This window comes from Tupaia chinensis, unplaced genomic scaffold (genome assembly GCF_000334495.1).
Source record: "Tupaia chinensis unplaced genomic scaffold, TupChi_1.0 Scaffold000159_1, whole genome shotgun sequence".
Taxonomy (NCBI): Eukaryota; Metazoa; Chordata; class Mammalia; order Scandentia; family Tupaiidae; genus Tupaia; species Tupaia belangeri.
Window position 1 is genome coordinate 5907861 of NW_006159630.1, and position 23308 is coordinate 5931168.

The window sequence follows — 23308 nt, forward strand, 5'->3', positions numbered from 1 at the left end:
ACTCTCGAGATCTTGGGGACACACACGCACACGCACCCGGCGTGAGTTTAAGCTGCCGGGTCCGGGACGCAAACCGTGGTTGACTACATGGGAGTCCAGTGACATAGCCATTATGCTAACTGCTGGTCCCGATATGTATGATTTTTATTAGTTGCACAATCAGTGTGTAGGTATACCGTAATTTTTTTAGCTAATTCCCTCACATTGTCTATTTATGTGCTAGCCATTTTTGTTTGGTTTATTTGTTTGTTTTTGTCTTTTGCTATGGCGATTCCTATGCTTGTCAGAGAGAGGCAGGGCAAGAGAGATGAGAAAGCAACCTCCCACCCTTGGGGAATGGCCACACCACAATCCTTTCTTCTCTGTCTCTCCCTCCTTTTGGGAGTTTTGGGCACATACATGAGCTATCGGGTCAAGGACTCAACTGCTTGGCTGACCATATGAGATTTGGCTGCTCTAACCACGAGGCCACCAGGCCATGGAGCTGGCTTGGTGCAGCCATTGAGAGAGAGTTGAGAGAGAGTGAGCAAGCGCGAGCGAGCGAGCACGCACATACACACACACATACCCCAGTGGGGATGGCCACAGGTAATCTCACCTCCTCCTTTCCGTCTCAGAACTCTGGGCACACATGCGCTCATGCCTGGTGTGATTTTCAAGCTGCCAAGTCGAGAACTCGAACTACAGTTGATCATGTGAGAATCTGGCGCCTTAACCACCACACCACCTGTTGGCCCCTCTCTGTTGCACTTTATCTCCATGACCCTCCCCAGCTGGGATTCAGATTCCTTGAGAAGGGACACCGTGTCCCTCTGTCTGGGTTTTCTGTGATAGCAGCCTCGTTGCCCTGCATGTTGCAGGTTGGTAAAGGTCATAAGCCAGGGTGTGAAAGTGCTACTCACCGCAGGTAGAACCCCGACCTGTGACCTCGCCTCGTTCCAGAACTTACTTGTTAAACTACTGCCCGCCCTCCTGCCTGAATTTCGTTTGTGTTTTTTTACAGGGGCTACTGTTCTCGGAGACAAAGACGTCTCAGGAAAACGCTCAACTTTAAGATGGGGAACAGACACAAATTCACAGGGAAAAAAGTCACTGAAGATCTCCTTACTGATAACAGGTATTGGCTGCTCAGCACTGATGCTAAGTGGGTCTCGCTAATGTGTTTATTGTTCCAAGCTCCTTAGTTATCTCAAGAGACTTCTTACAGCTCTGTGGATGTATTTTTCATTCTTCCTGTGTTCTAAGGTAAGGGAACAGGTTCAGAGATGCTCAGTAGCTTGTTGAAGTAATGGTTAGGATAGTGAAATTTTTTTAAAGAATTATTTACTCACTGAATTTTATTTGTTATTGTTATTTTTAAATTTTACCAGTGAGACAGAAAGGGAAAGTGAGAAAGCAGGCTGTTAGGTCTGGGACTTGAACCATGGTCAACCGTGTGGGAGTCCAGTGCCCCAACCACTGTGCCACGTGCTGGCCAGGATAGTAAATGCTAAAGTCAGTGGTTGGCGCCAGCCAGTGGTGTGATGGTTAGGTGGCTGGATCTCACATAGCTACTGTGTGGTTTGAGTCTCAGATTCAGGGGCTTGGAAAATGCTGTGCATGCATGCCAGAGATCCCACAGGAGGGAGAAGTAGAGGAGAAGGAATTGCAGCATGGCCATCACCCATGGGGAATGTGATTCCTCATGCCTCTTCCTCCCCAACAAGTGCACATGCCTTCCGGCAAAGAATTAAACACAATAAAATGAAAAAGTCAGTGATTAGAATTTTATCAGCTCTCAGGTAAGGTTTCTAGGATGTAAATTTCAGTGTCTTGAGTCCTTAAATCGGTGTACCTTAATGCGGCTGTGTGTAAACTGTTACAGAAGAGTTGTGTATTTCATGGCCTAGTGTCCAATTCATAACGCTGACTGAAGGATTTATCTGTCAAGCACCGTGTATTAAGTGTCTTCAGATCAGTTCCTCAGACTGTGACCTGTGGGCCAGTCTGTCCTCCTGCTGCTTAAATAGTCCTATTGGAACACAGCCCTCTCATTCAGGTATCGCTAGCCCTGCTTTTGTGCTGCAGTAGTAGGACAGTTGCAAGAGTGGCTTGTCATGTGGTGTGCAAAGCCTGAAACAGAGTCTGGTATGTAGCAAGGGCGGAGCTGGATGCCATGTTGGATATAGAAGAGAGAGAAGAGGCAGAGTTCTTGAACCCTATCGATTGTGATCTTGCTGTAAGATGTTGGCCACGTGACCAAGGAACACCCTAAGATAGCAGGGTGCCGTGTTGTGTGTCCTTTACTGTCAAGCTTAGAAGGAAGAGGTTGGCTTGTGGGTACTTCATGGGGAACCCAAGAAGCCTGCATGGAGGAGGCTTGCTGGTGAAGGACTTGTGACAGAGCATTCTGTGTCAGGAGCAGCCTGTATCTGTGAGTGCAGTCTGAGAGCTGGAAAGCTCTGGACAGTTGTTAGCTGCTGCTCAGGCCGTGAAGAGTCTGCGAGTGTGGCTTGTCGGGCACAGTCAGAAAACCAGAGTGGAGAGACAGTGACAGGACATGGCAGGATGTAATGTTTAGATTTGACGAGATCCAGCTGAAAAAGTCAGGAATAAAGTAAAAAACTTGGACTGTTTTATGAGAGCAAGATCCTTTATTTTGGAGAGACATGATTTAGCTGAAGTTAAAGAAAGATCAATTAATCAAGGCCGCCTTTTAAAGAACACTCACCAGGGGCCAAGTCTGAGGCATGCAGTAACACAGTGCTCAAGAGAAGCACATCCCCTCCTGGCTGGGACAGCCTGAGACACACGGGACGCATGCTTACCCACGACCTGCCGGGCTGGAGGGCTGAGGAGGGTGTCACAGTGTGGACAGGCCCTGTGGGGCTGCTTCTCTCTTTTATTTTTTCATTCTCTTACTCTCACATGTGCACACATATGCCTTATGGTGAAGAAGAAAAAGAAAGGTTCTCCAGGATAATAATAAAGCAGTTAAATTATCGAGTACTCAGTAAGGGCCAAGCTCTGGTCTAAGTGTGTTCTGTGTGTTTAACTGTGTGGAAAATGAGGCATGGGGGGTTAGTAGCTGCCCGGAGTCACACGGCAGCAAGCGATGGCAATGGGATCCCAGCCCAGGCTCTAGAGCCCTTGTCCATCTTCACAAGGACTTGGTTCCTAAGTGGTTTGGGAGGAGGAGACGCTGATGCAGAGACAAGGGCAGATCATGTGCCTAGACTGCCCCTGTTGGACAGGAGTCAGGGGGGTAGGTCAGGATTCTGGATTTGCCGAGTTTGAGGTGATAAGAGCTTTTCAATGAGAGGTATTTTTGCTTTTTTGTTTGTGTGTGTGTGGTTTTTTGTTGTTGTTGTTGTTGTTGTGATAGGTCGCTTGCGCTCACTAGAGAGATAGACAGAAAGCGAAAGCGAGAAATCAACCCCTGGGGGGATGGCCATGCCGCAACCCCTTCTCCTCCTTTCTCCTCTCGGGATCTCAGCCATGCACGCACGTGTGCCTGGCATGAGTTTTAAGTCACCGGGTTCAGGACTTGAACCATGGTCGACTGGGGGAGTCCAGTGATGTAACCATTACACCATCTGCTGGTCCCGAGCATTTCAATGTATAGCAAATGATAAGAAACCTGAGGTGGATCCTGACTTGGGATCAAAGGTGCTGATTTGGGAATCGGGGCTGATACTGTGGGAAGAGAAGTTCTGGGGAAGGAGATGGAGGGAGGGTGTAGAGAAAAATCAAGAGGCCAAAGTTCGCCGCTTGGAGATCTGGTGCCCTGGCCTGCGTCATTTAGTTCTCCCACCTTCGCTCTCTGACCTAGGTATTTGCTTCTGGTTCTGATGGATGCCGAGAGAGCCTGGAGCTATGCCATGCAGCTCAAACAGGAAGCCAACACCGAGCCCCGAAAACGGTTCCACTTGCTCTCCCGTCTGCGCAAAGCTGTGAAGCATGCAGAGGAGCTGGAACGCTTGTGTGAGAGCAATCGTGTAGATGCCAAGACCAAGTTGGAGGCTCAGGTTAGTGTCTGAGCGTCCACTTTTGCTTTAGTGTGGGGATTAGAGACATGGCTTTAAACAGAGCAGGCTCTTACACTGTAAATCAATAGGAGAGGGGAGAAAACTTTCTGATCTTTCGAAAGGCGAAGTTAGTGTCTCTTCATTTTTGTTTTTGAGCTCTTGTGCTTTATAATTAGTACTTTTTTGAGCAGAGGCATGCTTTTTCTGATATGCAGAAGGAATGTTTGCATCTCATGGGTAAGTTCAGAACAAGCATCTGTTTGGAATAAAAAAATCTTTAAAGGCGATGGTATATTAACTTCAAATGCCTATGTTATAGCTCAGAAACTGGTTATTAAGTAAGATGAAGGAAACAGATTTCCTTTGTTTTGAAGTTTTATCCTCAGAAATGAGTGAATTATAGCATACTACCCATGTATCATGTTTTATTCGTTAAGTAAGTTTTTCTTTTTTAAAATCAACCTGAATGTCTCTTGATGTCGGAGTCTGAAGCTGGTAGAGGAGGATGGAGCCGGAGCTCAGGTGCTTTGGTGTTGAGGCAGTTCTTTCCGTCCCCTCACAGGCCTACACGGCTTACCTCTCAGGAATGCTGCGTTTCGAACATCAAGAATGGAAAGCTGCCATTGAGGCCTTTAACAAATGCAAGTAAGTCCTCCAGTCAGACTGTGGCTGGATTTACAGATGGTCAGACTCATGTGCAGACCCACTCAGGGCTTCTGTACAAGTTAGAAGGACTTGTCCTCCCTGTAGAAATGTTCTCTGATCCTAAGAGCTTGCAAGTTCTGGTAGTAGGTAGAAGATCTTCAAAAGACTATGCTTTGGTTCCTTGTGAGTTTCTTCTTTTTTGGGGGGGAGAGGTTTTTCTATAGGGCGTGTGCGCTCGCCAGAAAGACAGAGAAAGACAGAGAAACAGAAAGCAAGAAATCGTCCCCCAGGAGGGGATGGCCATGCCACAATCCCTTCTCCTCCATTCTCCTCTCAGGATCTTGGGCATGAACGCACACGTGCCCAGCATGAGTTTAAGCCTCTGGGTCTGGGACTGAACTGCAGTTGACTACATGGGAGTCCACCAACATAGCCATTATGCCAACTTCTTGTCCCACGAATTTATTTCTTACAATAAGGCTGCTGTAGGGGCTGTCAGGTGGCATGGTGGTTGGGCGCTGGACTTTTACATGGCCGACCACAGTTTCAGTCTTGGACCTGCAGCTTGCTTTCTCACTTTCTCTGTCTCTCTTTGGTGAGTATGCATGTCCTCTAGCAATTAAAAAAAAAAAAGTAATAATAAATACAATGAAATAAATCATTCTTTTTTATAAGTTCTTTTTTTTTTAAGATTTATTTATTTAACTTTATTTATTCATTCATTTATTTTTAATTTGACCAGAGAGAGACACACAGAGAGAGAGAGAGAGAGAGAAGGTGAGAAAGTAAGCCACCAGGCCTGGGACTTAAACCATGTTTGGCCATGGGGGAGTATCCAGAGCCTTAACCACCATGCCATCTGCTGGTCCCCTGAATAAATAATTCTTTTAAAAGAAGTTGGGACCAGCAGTCAGCGTAATGGCTATGTCACTGAACTCTCACGTAGTCGACTGCGGTTCGAGTCCTGGACCTGGTGGCTTAAACTCACGTTGGGCGCGTGTGCGCCCAAGATCCCAAGAGGAGAATGGAGGAGAAGGGATTGCAGCGTGACCATCCCTCCTGGGGGGTGATTTCTCACTTTCTGTCTCTCTGTCTCTCTCTGTCTGTCTGGCAAGCGCACGCGCCCTACAGTGAAAACCTCTTCAAAAAAAAAAAGTAATAAGGCTGCTGTAACCCTGCTTTCTTCTTCACAGAACCATCTATGAGAAGCTGGCCAGCGCTTTCACAGAGGAGCAGGCTGTGCTGTACAAGCAGCGTGTGGAAGAGATCTCGCCCAACATCCGCTACTGTGCATATAACATTGGTGAGCAGGGCCTCCAGTCGAACGTGCACAGGTGGTTTTCTGGGCATGTGCATCTGGAGAAATCAGCGCGCCTTTTCCCCTTTCCACTCATTCATCTTTGGTTTGAGTTTTCATTGATGACAAAAATAGCCCCGTTAAAGTCAGCCCTGCTCGCAGTTACAGAAGATGGCTTCTTTTCACTTGCTTCCATCTTCCGTCTTCTGTTGGTTCCCAAGAGTAGTTTCGAGTCTCCAGCCGAGTTCATTTTCAGTTTTTTTAGAGCAGTTTAGGTTCACAGCAAAATTAGGAGAAAAGTGCCGAGGTGTAGCATGTACCCCTCCCTCACACATGCGTGGCGCTCTGTTGTCCTCCTCCCCACCAGAGGGGCACATTCGTTCCAACTGATGAACCTGCAGTGGCCTGTCGCCCGCTCCCGGAGTCCATAGTTCCTCTCAGGGCTCGTTCTCGATACTGTACATTCAGTGAGTTGGACACAGTGACTTGAATATAGTGACTTGAATCCACTGTCATAGCATATCGTACAGGATGTTTTTCCTGCCCCACCAAATTCACTCTTTGTAAAAGAACTTGTCAGAGAACAGGTCTTCTGGAGGATTTCGTACAATGTGCTTCTGGAGGGAAAGATCTCTTTTAAGTCTGAGTCAAATCTAGTCGTTTTTGAGAAGAGACCAGACCCTTGAAGATTGTCTTCTTTCTCGCTCTCTCAGGGGACCAGTCGGCTATTAATGAACTCATGCAAATGAGATTGAGGTCTGGGGGCACTGAAGGTCTCCTGGCTGAGAAATTGGAGGTAATCTAATATGTACTATCTTTTTTAGTTGCTATATAGCACATGTGCTTGCTTGAGACAGAGAGAGAAAGGAGGGGAGAGGGAAAGTGAGAAAGCATTCCCAGGGGAGATGAATACAACACAGTCCCTTCTCCGTTCTGCTCTTAGGACTTCAGGCACACTCGTACCTGTGCCTGGCATGATTTTTCATGCCTCCAGGTCTGGGTCTTAAACCTCAGTCATGTGGGATCTAGCACCCTAACTATCACGCAACCTGCTGGCCCCAATAACCTGCTTTTAAAATTTGATGTCACATGCATTTTTTTTTTTCACTCCAATAAATACATAGTGACCCTCTGTATTCACAGTTTCAACCAACCAAGGATTGAAAACATTTAGGGAAGAAAAAAAAACCATAACAAAAAATACAAATAAAAAATTCAGTAAGGGGGCCCAGCAGGAGGCATGGTGGCAAGGAACTGGACTCCCACATGGGCTTGCTGAGGTTCAAGTCCTAGACCTAGCAACTTGCTTTCTCTTTCCCCTTCTTTTTCTGTCTCTCTGTGATCAAATTAATAATAGTAATAAAATTAATCTTTTATTTATCTTTTTAATAAGAGGTTTTTGCCTTAGAGCATGTGCGTTCACCAGAGAGAGGGAGCGGGAAAGTGAGAAATCACCCTCGAGGGAGAATGGCCATGCCACAGACCCTTCTTTGTTCTCCTGGGATCTTGGGCATGCATGCACATGCACCCAGCGTGGTTTTTTTTTTTTTTTTTAGAATTATTTGTTTATTTATTTAATTTGACCACAGAGAGAGGGAAAGTGAGAGCAAACCACCAGGTTCAGGACACCATGGTTGGCCATGTGGGAGTGTCCAGCACCTTAACCATCATGCCACCTGCTGGTCCCACCCAGCATGATTTTTAAAAAATTAGTTTCTGTTTTTTTATATTACATTTAATCACATGTACCTTTACAGCGTATAACATTTTTTTTCCCAGCATGATTACCATGCATATCAGTCAAGACAAAGACACTACTTATCCACATCATCATCAAATAGCTTTTCAGGGATCAGCGGTTAGCGTAATGGCTAAGCGCTGAACTCCCATGTAGTCGACCGCAGTTCAAGTCCCCGACTTGGTGTCTTCAACTCACACCAGACGCGTTTGTGTGTGTGCGCAAGATCCTGAGAGGAGAATGGAGGAGACAGGATTGTGGCATGGCCATCCCCCCTGGTGGGTGATTTCTCGCTTTCTGTCTGTCTGTCTCTGTCTTTCTGGCGAGTGCACGCACCCTATAGCAAAAACCTCTCCAAAAAAAAAATTTTTTTTTCTTTTTTTTGATTTTTTTTTTTCTTCTCGTTATTTATTTTTTTTAAATATTCAGTCACTATACATCATTTGGCTTGTAAAGAGAATTAACCTAATATGAAATGTTTCTCAGACCAGTCCAGTAGAGAATACTATACATGTTATCATCAACAGGTAATAAATCATTTCTCTGTCCCACAAATGCCAGGCCTCTCTATCTGTTCTCATGCTGTCCTTCTCTATAGTCTTCCCTTCTCCCGCCCTGCTCCACACTGTCTTCAGCGTCCATAACTATTTTCACTGCTTTTATGCTCTCTAATATTTCAATCTTTACCATATAGTGTGGATAGTCAGTATGTGTTAAGTGGATACATACAATATCTTTCTTCCATAGCCTGGCTTGCTTCACTCAGCAATAAATCTTCCCTATTCGAACACTTTCTATCAAATGGCAGGGATATGTTGTCTTTTTTTATGACTGAATGGTATTCCATGGGGTATATGTGCCACACTTTCCAATCCATTCATCTGTTTGTGAACATTTGGGTTGGTTCCATGTCTTAGCAATCGTGAGTAATGCTGTGATAAACATTGATATGCAAGTGTTTTTCTGACTAAGCGTTCTCCTGTTCTTTGGGTAGATACACAGAAGTGGGATTGCTGGATCAAATCCCAGTGTAATTTTCAAGCCACTGGGTCTGGGACTTGACCTGTGTTTGGTCATGTGAGAATCCAGCAACATAACCACTACACCATCTGCTAGCCTCAAAATAAATAAATAAAATAGTATAATGATTACTTCCGTAGCATTTACCATTTATATTATATTAGGTTTTATAATCAGAGGCCTCAACTTTTTTTTTCTTTTAATTTTTGCAATAGGGGTGTGCACTCACCAGAGAGACAAAGACAAAGTGAGAAAGCACCTCCTGGGGCAATGGCCACACTGCAGTCCCTTCTCCATTCTCCTCTCGGGGTTTAGGGGACACACACACGTGCAGGTGGTGTGTTTCTCAAGCTGCAAGGTCCAGGATTTGAACCACACAGTTGGCCATGTGAGATTCAGCTACTGGCTGGCCATGCCCCTGGCTGGCCTAGGGATCTGGCTTCTCTTTATTTATTTATTTATTTTGTCCTTTTTTTGGAGAGGTTTTTGCTATAGGGCATGTGCAGTGCCAGAAAGAGAGAGACAGAAAGCAAGAGATCACCCCCCAGGGGGGATGGCCACGCCGCAATTCCTTCTCCTCCATTCTCCTCTTGGGATCTTGGGCACACATGCACATGTGCCCGGCGTGAGTTTAAGCCACCGGGTCTGGAACTCGATCCACAGTCGACTACATGGGAGTCTAGTGACATAGCCATTGTACTACCTGCTTGTCCCTGGCTTCTCTGGAGAAGTGTGTCACTGCTATGCTAAGGAAATAGCCCAGCCCTCTATTATGTCCTTTTAATATCTGAATGTCTATAAACTAAGATAACATGCTATCAAGGAGAACTTCAAAATAAATAGAGGACCAGCCAGTGACATAGTGAGTGGTTAAAAGTGGCTGAATCCCACATGGCTGTGTGGTTTGAATCCTGGACACAATCGCTTATAAAACATGCTGGTGGCACACACTTATATAGCAAAAACGTTTTTTTAAAAAAGCTGGATGAGTGTGCATGTTTGTCCAAAATTCTTTTTTTTTTTTTTTTTGGAGAGGTTTTTTTGCTATAGGACGTGTGCACTCACCAGACAGACAGAGAGAGACAGAAAGGGAGAAATCACCCCCCGCGGGGATGGCCACACCGCAATCCCTTCTCCGTTCTCCTCTCGGGATCTTGGGCACGCACGCACACGCACCCCGTGTGAGTTTAAGCCACCAGGCCTGGGGTGCGAACCGTGGTCAACTACGTGGGAGTCCAGAGACATAGCCATTATGCTAACTGCTGGTCCCTGTCCAAAATTCTAAGAGGAGAATGGAGGAGAAAGGATTGCAGTGTGGCCACCTCCTCCCAGGGGAGGGTACTTCTATCCTTCTTCCCCCGACAGTGAGCACATGGGCCCCATACCAAAATAAATCATTAGAAATTTGTGTGTACTTGGTAAAGGATATACTGTATTGCTTAGAGAGACACTAACAATAGGTTCTACTTGTTTTCACTTTGTCACTCACATCCACCAAAGCTTTAACTTTTTACAACACATTCCAGGCATTGATCACTCAGACGCGAGCCAAACAGGCGGCTACCATGAGCGAAGTGGAATGGAGAGGGAGGACCGTTCCCGTGAAGATTGACAAAGTGCGGATCTTTTTATTGGGACTGGCCGATAACGAAGCAGCCATTGCCCAGGTAAGGGAACGTGCTGCACTCTCTCCACTGTGTGTCTGCAGATGTCCTTGTGTGTTCAAAAAACAGCAGTTTGTTGTTGTTCAGTTTGCTCAGTGCTCTTTGGGATCTCTTCAGTCTGGAGATGCATGTACCTTCTTGAAAAATAATTTTGAAAACTTGAGTTTATAGTGGAGTTTTTATGTTTAGAGATTAAATTGACAGTGGGCCAGTCGGTGGTATGGTTTTTTTTTTTTTTTTTTTTTTTTTGTTGTTTGGTTAAGGCAGCTGGGTTCCACGTGGCTGGCTACATGGTCGGTGACCTGAAAAACACACAAGGCATGTGTGCATGTATGCCCAAAATATCAAAAAGAAGGATGGGACCAGCAGATATGGCATAATAGTTACATCACTGACTCCCACATAGTCGACCACAGTTCAAGTCCTTGGACCCAGTGGCTTAAAACTCACCAGGCATGTGTGCATGCATGCCCAAAATCCCGAGAGGAGAAGGGATTGCAGTGTGTCCATCCCCCTGTGGGGTGATTTCTCACTTTCTTTCTCTGTCTCTGTCTATCTCTGACAAGCACACACACCCTATAACAAAAATTTCTGTTAAAAAAAAGGAGGGGGGAGAGATGAAGGAGAAGAGACTGTGGTGCAACCGTTCCCCGTGGGTGGTGCTTCTTACTTTCCCTCTCTGTCTGTCACTCTCTGGTAAGCATACGTGTCCTCTGGCAAATTAAAAAAAAAAAAATCAGTATGAAAATGGAAGTATTAAGAAGTTGGCTTAAAGTAAGGGGTCGTTCAGCCCAGCAGGTGATGCAGCAGCCCAGCTCTTACCACTCCAAGTCTGTCTGGCCCATTGTCCTAGCTTCTAGCCCTAGAGAGTTTGCCTCTCCTTCCTGGGCCTTGTCGGGAGAGCCTGGTGAGACCAGAATGTCTGGCTGGGTGTGCAGCGTACATGGAATGTCCATGTGGGCTGAGCTGCCTGGTGCACCTTACTGACATAGTTACCTGTGGTTCAGTCTGAACACCCAGCCACATCCCAGGAGATAAGAGATCCTGGAGATCTTGGTGTGTATGCGGTAAATAGTACATTAAGAAGGAAAAAAAGGCTTCCAGCTGTGTCTCCTGCCTCAGCAAGGGCTCAGGGCATTTCCAAGGCCTCGCAGTAATCTGTTGCACCCTGAATGATTGGAATCTGGTGGTGGAGGGGTGTGCTACACTCATTGTGTGGTGAGTTGTAAAGATCAGACTTTCAATGACTTGTTCCAGAATGGCCACTTTAGTTGGGGACAGCTTTCAGCAATGAAAGAATTTATTTGTGTCCTTGTCTGGTTGCATCTTCCCTCTCTCATTTCCCTTCTATGTGCTTAAAGAACTGAAGACTAGCGTGGTACCAGGTTAGTTTTCCCCAGCAGCTATTAAAGAGCACTGCGCTGGCAGGGCAGTGCAGCTGCCCCTCCTCTGGACTGGCGCTCTGGTAGCAGCCACTAGACGTGACCGGGTGAGTTGCTGTTCTAAAGTGAGATGTGCACTGGAGAGAGGGCTGCTTCCACTCTGTGCGGGGATTCTGTCCAGGGGAGAGAAAGAGGGCCTCAGGGACCGATGAGTGGGGCACCAGGTAGGATCCAGGCACACACCATACCTAAGTCCTTTTATAGTACCGAGGGCACGTGTGTGTGCTAGAGAGAGAGAACCCTGCTGGGGCCTGGTCACACCACAGTCCTTTTCTCATAATTTCTCTATCCTGTCCGAATCCTGGGCACATGTGCGTGTGTGCAGTGTGTCTTTAAAACATGCTGGGACCAAGATTTGAACAGTAGTCTGCCACATGGGCTCTGGAGCTCTCTGCAAAGTACTGAACTCTGGCACTGTGGGACCTGCCCTTAAGCAATTTTTAAAAGCTAAAAATGCTGGGGCCAGCAGGTGACATGGTGGTTAAGAACTCTGGACACCCACATGGTCAACCGTGGTTCTAGTCCCAGACTTGCCGACTTATGATTTCTCACTTTGTCTCTCTCTGTCCCTCTCTGGTCAAATAAAAAGAGAAAGAGAAAAAGAAGTAAAATGAAAAAATATATTTTTTTAATTTAACTTTATTATTATTATTTTCTAGTTTGATCAGATGGGATGGGGGGGGAGTGAAAAAGCAAGCCACCAGGTCCAGGACTTGAACTGTGATCAGCCATGTGGGAGTCCAGCAGCCTTAACCACCACACCACCTGCCGGCTCCCCCTTTTTTTAAAATTTAACTTTATTATTATTATTTTCCAGTTTGATCAGCCAGAGAGAGAGAGAGAGAGAGAGAGAGGGAGGGAGGGAGGGAGAGTGAGAAAGCAAGGAAAATTAAAATAATGTTAATAATGCTTAGAGCATCTGCCAGCACATGCTGCCGTGACTGGGCCTGCACACAGTTCTCAAAGTATCACTTCAAACTCTTTTTTTTTTTCTTTTTTTCTTTTTTTAATGGTTTTTGCCATAGTGTGTGTGCTCACCAGAGAGAGAGACAATGAGAGGGAAAGTGGGAGATCACCCGCCCAGGAGGGAGGACCATGCCCTAGCGCCTTCTCCATTCACCTCTTGGGATTTTGGGCATGCATACCCGCATGTCTGGCGTGATTTTCAAGCCACCAGGTCTGGGACTCAAATCACAGTGGGCCATGTGGAAGTCCAGCACCTTAACTACCACACTTGATTAATATAGGTGAAGGGTTGATTTCTGGATCCACAGATTATAATTACCCTTTGTAAAGTAGTTCAAAATTAATCTTTTTTTTTTTTTGAGAGTTTTTTGCTAAAGGGTGTATGCACTTGCTAGAGAGACAGAAAGTGAGAAATTACCCTCCGGAGGGATGGCCACACCACAGTCCAGTCTCCTCCATTCTCCTCTCAGAATCTTGGGCACGCACGCACACGTACCCAGCATGAGTTTTAAGCCGTCAGGTCCAGGACTTGAACTGCAGTCGACTACATAGGAGTCCAGCAACATAACCATTACGCCACCTGCTAGTCCCAAAATTAACCAAAATTTTGATAATGCTAACAAGAAAAAGAACAGACTGACTTTATTCCAGACTTGAAAAGATAAAGAAAATACTCAAAATCGACCCTGTCCAGACAGCTGCATGGCCCTGTGTTCTCGTCTCACTTGGAGTGTGCGTGTTTGTGCAGCTGAGTATGCATGCTCAGGTGGTCACTGTCTGTAACTGACACACGGGGCCAGGTGGTGTGTGGCAGTCAGTGCAACAGTCTGCCAGACTGACCTCACTGGAGGGTAGCTGTGTGCATCCAGAGGCCTCCCAGTAGGCTGGACATGCACGTGCCCTTGATCCAGGCTGGCCGAAACTTGGGGTGGGGGGGGACCGCAGCATTAAGACCCTGTCAGTATACTTAAATAAAATAATAAATGCAAGGGACCAGCAGTTGGCATAGTGGCTATGTCTCTGGACTCCCACATAGTCAACCACAATTCCAGTCCCAGACCCAGTGGCTTAAACTCACCGGGCTCGTGTGCGTGCATGCCCAAGATCCCGAGAGGAGAATGGAGGAGAAGGGATTGCGGTGTGGCCATCCCCGCTGTGGGATTATTTCTCGCTTTCTGTCTCTCTGTCTCTCTCTTTCTGGCAAGCGCACGAGCCCTATAGCAAAAACCTCTCCAAAAAGAAAAGAAAAGAAAAAAAACAGGCAAGTTAAGTCCCTGTTTAATCAAAACATATCTGTTATTGGACCTTGGTATTCCACAGTTTTTAGCACTATGAATGTTAATGTAGTGAAGCCTTGTCTAGTGAGATTTTTGCTATAGGGCAGGTGCACTTGCATTAGAGACAGAGACAGAAAGGAAAAGTCACGCCCCGGGGGTATGACCACGTGGCTATCCATTCTCCTCTTGGGGTTTAGGCACACAGGCACGTATATGCACCCAGCATGAGTTTTAAGCCACTGGGTCAGGGACTCAAACCTAGTGGACTACGTGAGAGTCCAGTGACATAACCATATGCCATCTGCTGGTTTCAGTTTTTCTGTATTCTTGATGATTGTTGTAAAATAGATTGCCCAAAGCAAGAATACCATGTAGATTTATATATATATAGCCTATTTTCTGATGAAAGTTATTTAAATTATGAATTTCAGTCTTGATTTACTAGAGCTGTTTATCTTAAAGTTTTGTTTGATTTTTAATCACCTGCCCAAAAAAATAGAGCTGGGGAAGAGCAAAAGAATCTCGGTGTATTTGATAACTGTCCTGACCTGGGGGACAGTCGAACAGGTTTCCTGAGGGAAGGAGTGAGAGATGGGACGAACGACGCAGTGTTACAGCACAGAGACGACGCAGTGTTACAACTCTTCAGGGTCCTCCGGAGACTCTGGAGATGACGCGGTGTTACAACTCTTCATGGTCTTCAGGGTCGTCTGGAGACTGTGGGCCAGGGATCGTGGTTATATACATGTTGGTGGGCCGTGATTGGTTGTAAAAGGTGGGTTATGATTGGTTGCTTTGTGGACCAATTGTGAGGTGTCAGATATGCAAATCTGAGGGATTCTAGTGGCCAATCAGAGTATGGTTTTGAAGGTGAGGTTTTGAAGGGAAGCCAATCATGGCTTTTGGCATTGTGTAATTGTTTGCTCCCTAAGAAATCAGCGATATTCGCTGGTGAGCAGCCTCCCACAGATAACTTGGGTTTTTCCCCTCACAGTCTATATTTTCTCATGGTCTTTAAGGTCCTTTCCAATAAGGAAACAAACCTTCTATAAACAACTCTGCAGTAATGGAAATCAAGTGTTTTTGCTTTCATTTTTTTTTTAAATCCATTATTTATTTTGCTAAAGGGTGCATGCATTTGCCAGAGAGACACACAGAGGAGAAAGCACTGTCTGTGGGAAATAGTCACACCGCCACCCCTTCTCCTCCATCTTTCCCTCCTTTTAAGATTGTGGATGTATGCACAACAGGCACGTGCACATGTGCTTGGTTGGCATGCTTCTCAAGCCAGGACTAGAACCTACAGAGTGGGCCGTGTGAAATCCATCTGCCCTAACCACCAGACCATGTAGCTGACCCACGTTTTTGTTCTGAGAACACTTTTCAAAGATCTAGGGAACCAGCAATTAGCGTAATGGCTATGTCGCTGGACTCCCACGTAGTCGACCGTGGTTTGCGTCCCGGACCCAGTGGCTTAAAAAACTCACACCGGGCGCGTGTGCGTGCGTGCCCAAGATCCCAAGAGGAGAATGGAGGAGAAGGGATTGCGGCGTGACCATCCCCCCTGGGGGGTGATTTCTCGCTTTCTTTCTCTCTGTCTCTCTCTGTCTGACGAGCGCATGTGCCCTATAGCGAAAAAACCTCTCCAAAGGGGGGAAAAAAAAAAAAGATCTCTACCATCCATTTAAAGCCTGTTACCCTTTATCTGTTACATTGCTGTGTTCTTAAATTAAAAAACATACCAGAGGGACCAGCAGTTAGCATAATGGCTATGTCGCTGGACTCCCATGTGGTCGACTGCGATTTGAGTCCCAGACCCGGTGGCTTAAACTCACGCCTGAGAGAAGAAGGGATTGTAGTGTGGCCATGCCCCATGGGGGGTGATTTCTCTCTCTGTCGTTCTGGCGAGCACATGCACCTTATAGGAAAAAATTCTCCAAACAAACTTACAAGTGTTCTCCACACAGGTTCGGGCCTCTAGCCTGGCGTGTTTTATACAGAGCTATGGAGGGCTGGCCCAAAGTCTTATACTGAGGCCAAGTCAGGACCACGTGGGGTTTCATACCCCAGCTCTGCAGACGCTGCTAAATGAAGCTGCTCCTCCACCAACGGGCGTTCTTAGGAAACCTGCTGAGGCCTCATGCACACATCGTGGTAGGCCTGGGATCTCGGGCACCCGTGCACCACATGACTGGCGTGATTTTTTTTCCCCAAAATTCTACCACTTTATTTGCTATAACAAAATATCATACATTTTAAATAACCTATCTATTTAGTGAACATTTGGAAAGGAAGTGTCATTTCTGAATCACTTTTCTACCCAAAGGTTCTTCTGAAGTAGTGATAGCATCGTACAACCACATCGTAAAATACATTTATTGGTAATAACTTTGTGTAATGTATTCCTGATGTGTGATGTTACAAACTTTAGGGTCTTGCGATCTGCAGCATCCTTGTATGTCACTGGCATAAACCCCATTATTTGAGCTCTCTTAATTGCTTTCGAGATTCTTTCTGTTTCTTCCCACAAAGACCTGTTATGTGCCTTCCATAAATGCATCCAGTAAATGGAGAAATAAACTGGGACAGAAGCTGTACATCCTTATAATCTACGCGTTTCTCACACAAGATGCATTTTGAAGAGGCTCCTTATAGGATTTTTCCATTGGAAAAGGCATGTCTTCATTTCTGGTTTCCTGTCTGTATACAGCACCTCGTAAGTCCTGGGACCTTTAACACAGACACCAGCCGCTGCCAAGTGTGTCAACTTTTTCCTCCCTAGACCATCGCAAACAGCGACCGTAGCAGCCCTCACTCCCGTTCCTCCTTTCCTTTCCTCTTTCCTAACTGTCCCGTCTGACTGGCGTGATTTTTAAGCCCCCGGGTTCAGGACTAGAACCACAGTCTACCGTGTGGGAGTCCAGTGATGTAACTGCTATGCCATCTGCTGGCCCCTATTTTGCCTTCTTAGTACTCGATCACTCCTCAATTGTCAATTGTGAGGATATTTTTAGGCAGCTCTTTTGGGACTGGAGAAGGGGCTGGGCGGGCAGGTTTTTAAATACCTGCAGACTTGACTCTTATCCTTAAGTTAAGGTTGATGTTTTAGTATTTGAGTGCAAGGGAGATGTTTATCCTGTCTTTTCAAAAAGAAATTTACTCTCCACCGAGGTTTGTCTTCTGGACCAGATTTCCCTGTTCCTTCTGGCCCTCCCGGGCTAGGTGAGGCTTGTTCTCATCCCCAGGTCTCTCCTGGGGCGTGGTGGGGAATGTGGTCTGACTTGCCCTGTGTCTCTTAGTCACCCCTCCACCTCCTACAGGCAAGTATAGACATCTGGGAGTCTGTCCAACAGCAGGGGTCCGTGCCTGGGCCACATAGTTGCAGGGTTTCCCATACCCGGGACCATAAGGTACCCGTTGAGGCCTGCTCTGGAGGGAACCGGTGCTGTCCTCAGGCTCCTCCTGAGTGTGTCAGGTCTTCAGCCAAGGGAATCTAGGTGGAGGGCTAGAAAGTAGCACCACTTCTGGGCTTAAGGGCTTTCTGTGCACAGGCACACCTGGAGGAAGGGCCGGCCAGAGCGGGCCAGCTGGGGCGCTTGCCACTTCTGTTTAGGGTCCCATTCTTGTTGCTCAGTGACAGAAGTGCCGGGCCAGGACAGGCGAGCCCTCCCCCTATGTGCTGGGAGGCGTTTCTTGTTCCGTTGTCCTTTCAGGAATTATCTGGGCCTCAAATGCAGGGATACGGAATTCAGAGCGCGAGCAGCAGCCTGTGTTTAAGCCTCTCTGTTTGGAGGCATTTTGCCCTGCCCTGAGAACCACGGGAAGGTTCGCTTCAGGGGTTAGTGACCTTTGAGTCATTGCTCAGTGCGGGCATCCTGAGAAAGACACAGGTGACCTAAGTCCTCCTGTCCAGGTATGCGTCTTTGTCACTGAGGCTTTTATGAAATCCCCCCTGGAACGTAGTCGCCTGCAGGCGGGGGAAGTGTGCTCGTGTTCAGCCCCTCCACACACGTGTCCTAGTCCAGGGAGCAGAGGCAGTGCTGGCAGTGAAGAGGCTTCCGTGGAGCATCGTGTTAATTTTGTCATTCGAGCCACACCTTCTACGGGGAAGACAGATCTCTGCTGAGCATAATGCAGTGTGCACTTCTCCTATTTAGACATCCATCGTCCAGCACTGAACCCCACCCATCAGGAAAAGGTGTGGGTGCCATCTTCACTGGATTGCTTGGTGTTGAGCTGGTGCGGTGGCTCGGGGGCTCGCTCTTGCTGCCAGTAAGGTGGCTTTGGGTTGTGTGTGTGTGTGTGTGTGTGTGTGTGTGTGTGTGTGTGTGGTGGTCTCAGTTGTCAACGGTGCCACATCTGTCACTTATTTCACTCCAGCTAAGCATTCCAGAGTCACACAGTTTGTTCCATTACGTCATGAAACTACCATCCCACAGGATTTGTACTTTGAAAAACGTAGCTTGCAAGTTTGAGTAAATGATTTCAGAGTCCTGCCAACTTAAGGGACCTAACCATCTTCTGAGTCCTGTGTTTCTCTAGGGCTGCTCTGCCCGGCGTGGTGGCTACTGGACTCAATCTGGCTATTTAGAATCCTGAAATCTCAAGGGCTCAGCTGCCACGTTGGCTCATGCGCCTGCATTGGGTGGTGCTGCTAGAGAGCACTCCTGTCATTCTGGAAAGTTCCACGGCACAGCAGTGCAGTGCAGGCTCAAGTGTCTCCACGAGTTAATGGCGGCTGTTCGCCTTACAGATTTACAGGGTAACTGCCCCGATTTGTTCCTAAGTTCGTGAACAAGAGGAGAGTCAAGTAACGTACGAGTGGAGAAGTGTGTTTGGTTTTTATTGGGTAATTTACGAGGAGGGTTTTTTCACACTGGGAACTGGGAAGGACATAAGAGTTCTTGAAAATTTTCCTCAGGCTCCTCCCAACCAGCTCTTACAGGGGGTGGGACTGGGTTCCCTGAGTTTTCTTAGAGGTCAGTTGAATGTTAAGACATTTTTTCAGGTTGGCTGTTAGTTTCTGTGGAAAGTCAAATATAGTGATGGAATGTTGATGTTTTAATAGCGGGTCAGCCAGTAGCACAAGTCCACCTCCTGCCTTAGTCCATCCCCACCTGCTCAGTCAGATTCTTGAGGATGCTAATGTGGTCTGGCAGGTATTTGACTGTGCGGGAGGGGCTCCGCCCAGTGCTCCTACAGGCTGTCGTCTCACACTCGTCAAACGTACCTGCCCGAAAACTGTCCTCCCAGTTAGTCATGTAGAGTTTCTTTTCTTTTTATTTTTTTAAAAAAAGAATTATTTAACTTTTGTTTGTTTATTCATTTAAATTTGACCAGAGAGGGACAGAGAGAGCGCACGCGCAAGCAAGCTGCCAGGTCCAGGACTTGAACCATGGTCAGCTATGTGGGAGTCCAGCAGCCTTAACCACTATGCCACCTGCAGGCCCCTCTTTTCTTTATTTTTTAAAATTGAGTTTAAATATTATAATGTTCTTTCTAAAATTATTATCTATTTTATTTGTTTATTTGGGGGGGAATGAGAAAGCAAGCTGACAGGTCTAGAACTCGAACTGTGGTTAGCCGTGTGGGAGTCCAGCGCCTTAGCCACCACCCTGCCTGTGAGCCCCCATGTGGAGTTTCTGACTACAGAAGGTCTGTGGTGAAGAGACTTTGGCTTACGAGAAATGACCTTTTGACTAGCCTCTTTCTTTCCTTCTTTTTTTCTTCTTTTCTTTCTTTTTTTTGTGAAAGGTTTTTGCTATAGGGTGTGTGTGCTCGCCAGAAAGAGAGAGACAGAGAGATAGAAAGTGAGAAATCACCCCCACAGCGGGGATGGCCACGCCGCAATCCCTTCTCCATTCTTCTCTCGGGATCTTGGGCACGCACGCACATGCGCCTGGCGTGAGTTCAAGCCACCGGGTCCGGGACTCGAACTGCAGTCGACTACATGGGAGTCCAGCGACATAGCCATTATGCTAACTGCTGGTCCCGCTACTTATTTGTTTTTGAGAGATTTTTGCTGTAAGGGCATGTGCACTCGCTGAAGAGACAAAGAAACAGAAAGCAAGGAAAACCCACCCCCCCCAGGGGGTGGCCACACTGCAGTTCCTTCTCTCGGGATTTTGGGCACCCACGCACACACACCCAGCATGAGTTTCAAGCTGCTGGGTCCAGGACGCGAACTGAGATCGGCCACATGGGAGTCTAGCACTTTAACCACTGTGTCACCTGGCCCCTTGACTGGTTATTGCTTAGTAATGTTTATCACTTGTGTGGACCTAAGGGAAATATGGGATCTACCAGTTGGGCTCTCTCTGTAAAGGGTAGTCCTGTGGCACGCAGTTGGACTTGACGGTGTGCTCGAGAAGGGAGAAGGGAGAGAAATGTGTGCGTGCTGTGCAGCCGCGAGTGGCGAGTCTGGGAGGCCCCGGGGCTGCCGCTGCTGGTGCTGGGCAGAGTAGGGCAGGGAGGACAGTGGCAGGCAGTCCTGTGATAAAGAAATGTAAAGCGTCTCCTGCCTGACAGGTAACGTCCCGTGTCAGTTACACAGGTCACTTTTTCAGAATGTCCACTTTTAAAATACAGCTTCCATGTCCACGTGAGTAATGAATAAAGCGTAAGGTCTCACGCGGTCGGGAAGTAGCAGCTGACAGGATCTCTGCTTTGGAGCCCTTGCGCTGGGTGGCTGTCAGAGCGCTGTCGTCCCCCCACCCCCCCATTACAATACACAGATGACCCAAAAGCAAGTCTCAGTCCATTCTGCCTTTGTTTAGGCCGAAAGCGAAGAAACCAAGGAGCGTCTGTTCGAATCCATGCTCAGTGAGTGTCGGGACGCCATCCAGGCCGTGCGAGAAGAGCTCAAGCCCGATCAGGTAGGACATCGGCTGGACCTGCTCTCACTCTGGGCTTGGGTCCTCCTCAGTCTGTCGCGTTCTCTGGTGGTGCCCCAGAGGTCTGAGTGCTTGTCTCTCCTAGAGCCCAGACAGCAGTGGCCCCTGGGCTCCATCAGGTCGAGAAATCAATCTCTCCTACCCTGCTCCTGCCAGTGGTTCCATCTGTTTGTTACCCGTGAAGCCTGTGAGCCCAGCTTTCTGCCTCCGGGGGCTTCTCTGTGCTCGCTTTTCCTCATGTCACCCCAGCCCGTTCCAGCCTCAGGCTGCACACAGCAGAACCATCGTCTCTCTCTCTCTTCCCTGTCACAGGCCCGACTTATTTTCACTTTGTAATCCTCTGGCCTATTGTTGATTCCACTTGTGCCTAATTACCTTTATTACTATTATTATTATTGCTATAGGGTGTGCTTGCAGAGAGAGAGAGAAAGAGGGGGGGGGGGGGGCGAAAAAGCACCCCGGGGGAGCGAAAAAGCATCCCCCAGGGGGAATAGCTATGCCTCAATCCCTTCTCTCCTCTCGGAATTTTGGGCACACATGTACATGTGCCCAACATGTTTCTAAAGCCCAGGTCCAGGACTCGGAACAGTGGGCTTCAGTTACCTAAACTACCACCCTGTCAGCTGGCTCTCTGATTATCTTTCTATGTTATGGCTAAATTACTACAAAGGTCTCAGGATTGCATCTCCAAAATTGGCTTTTAAAGAATTATTTATTTAATTTTATTCATTCATTTATTTTAATGTGACCAGAGAGAGAGGAAAAGCAAGAAAGCAAGCCACCAGGTCCAGGACTCAAACCATGGTCAACCGTGTGGGAGTGTCCAGTGGCGTCTACACCCCCCCCCCCCCCCGTGTTCTTGCCTTAACCACCATGCCACCTGCTGGTTCCCTCTAGACCTTTCTATTGAAAAGTATAAACTGGGGGTCCAGCAGGTTCCCACTAGACCTTTCTATTGAAAAGTATAAACTGGGGGTCCAGCAGGTGGCATGGTGGTTAAGGCACTGGACTCCCATGTGTCTGATGACGGTTTGAGTTCTGAGCCTGGTGGATGTTTTCTCACTTTCCCTTTCTCTCTCTGGTCAAGTAAAAAAATGATAATAAAAACAAATTGAATCTATCTAAAGGCTATTTTACTGTCTAATTGTAAAAAACCCAGTGATTTGGGCCAGGAGGTGGTGTGATGACTAACGTGCCGGACTCCCTCATGGCAGGCTGTGATTTGAATCTCAAAACCGGCAGCTTAATAATTACGTAAGGTGTGTGTGCCCAAAATCCTGAGAGGAGAATGGAAAATAAGGGATTGTGGCATGGCCATTCCGCTTAGGGAGTGATTTCTCCCTTTTCCTCTCTGTCTTTGGCGAGCACATGTGCTCCATGGCAAAAACCTAACAAAGTAAAGTGCAGAGACTCCTGCTTCCCTCCGTCTTGAGCAGTGGTCTCCAAACGTTCACGACGTGCCCAAGTCCAGGTGAGCCTGGCCACTGATTCATTGTGTATAAATCATATGCCCTGCTGTCCAGCTGGTTTGTAATACATACAGTGCATATTTTAAATTAAGTTTAAGAAATAATATATTCTGATTTTCTTTTTGTACACACATTTCTTAGGTTTTATGTGCCCTGCTTTAGAGACCACTGATCTAGAAAGTGGAGTTCAAACTCCTAAGCTGATGTCGAGCCATCCTAGCTTTCGGCATCGTACACGGCTGAGTCCGCCTGCATCCTCAGCCTCAAGCTGTCCTACTCCGCGCTCGCGGCGTGCCTGCTGTCCAGGCGCATCCCTTACACGGGTCCCCCCGCACATCCAGGGAGGCTGTCTTCTCCCTTTCACCTCTCTAAGCCCGGTGTTTTCCAAGACCCCACTCATAGCTTCCCGCCTGCTGACAAGTGTGCTTATGCCGTCCTAGCCCACCAAGGTCTCTGCTGTTCCTCAACAGCTGATGCTTACAGTTGGAATTTGTCAAGTGTTGTCTCTTTTTAAAATTGTGGTAGAATGTACATAACATAAAAGTCACCGTCTTAATAACCCTCCGTGAGTGTACAGCTCAGTGGGGTCACACACCTCAGTGTTGTGCACCATTCACCTCCGGGTCACCTTGTCACCTACCCATTAAACAGTCACTTCAAGCGTTGCCTTCTAACATTTTGTTTATTTTTTAAGTTTTTGCTCTAGGGCATGTGCACACTCCAGAGGGGGAGAGAGAGAGAGATCACCCCCCCCACCAAGTAGGATAACCGCACCTGAACCCCTTCTCCTCCAGTCTCCTCTCAGGATTTTGGGCACGCACGCACACATGCCCCGTGTGATTTTCAAGTTCTAGGGCCAGAACTCAAACCACACAACCAATCACGTGGGA

The 23308-nt window shown here is 47.2% G+C and overlaps 1 protein-coding gene and 1 pseudogene across 2 annotated transcripts in view; one reads left to right on the forward strand and one right to left on the reverse strand.

Moving 5' to 3' along the window:
• The window catches only part of SRP68 (signal recognition particle 68), a 48440-nt gene that overhangs the window by 12339 nt on the left and 12793 nt on the right, over positions 1-23308 (forward strand). For both annotated transcript variants that reach the window (XM_006145770.3, XM_006145771.3), the window contains exons 3-9: positions 1004-1117; positions 3812-4007; positions 4570-4652; positions 5846-5955; positions 6663-6745; positions 10234-10374; positions 20833-20931. In XM_006145770.3, the coding sequence (XP_006145832.1) occupies positions 1004-1117; positions 3812-4007; positions 4570-4652; positions 5846-5955; positions 6663-6745; positions 10234-10374; positions 20833-20931 (826 nt within the window). The remainder of the gene's footprint in view (positions 1-1003; positions 1118-3811; positions 4008-4569; positions 4653-5845; positions 5956-6662; positions 6746-10233; positions 10375-20832; positions 20932-23308) is intronic.
• LOC102488053 (28S ribosomal protein S18c, mitochondrial pseudogene) lies at positions 15909-19317 on the reverse strand (annotated as a pseudogene).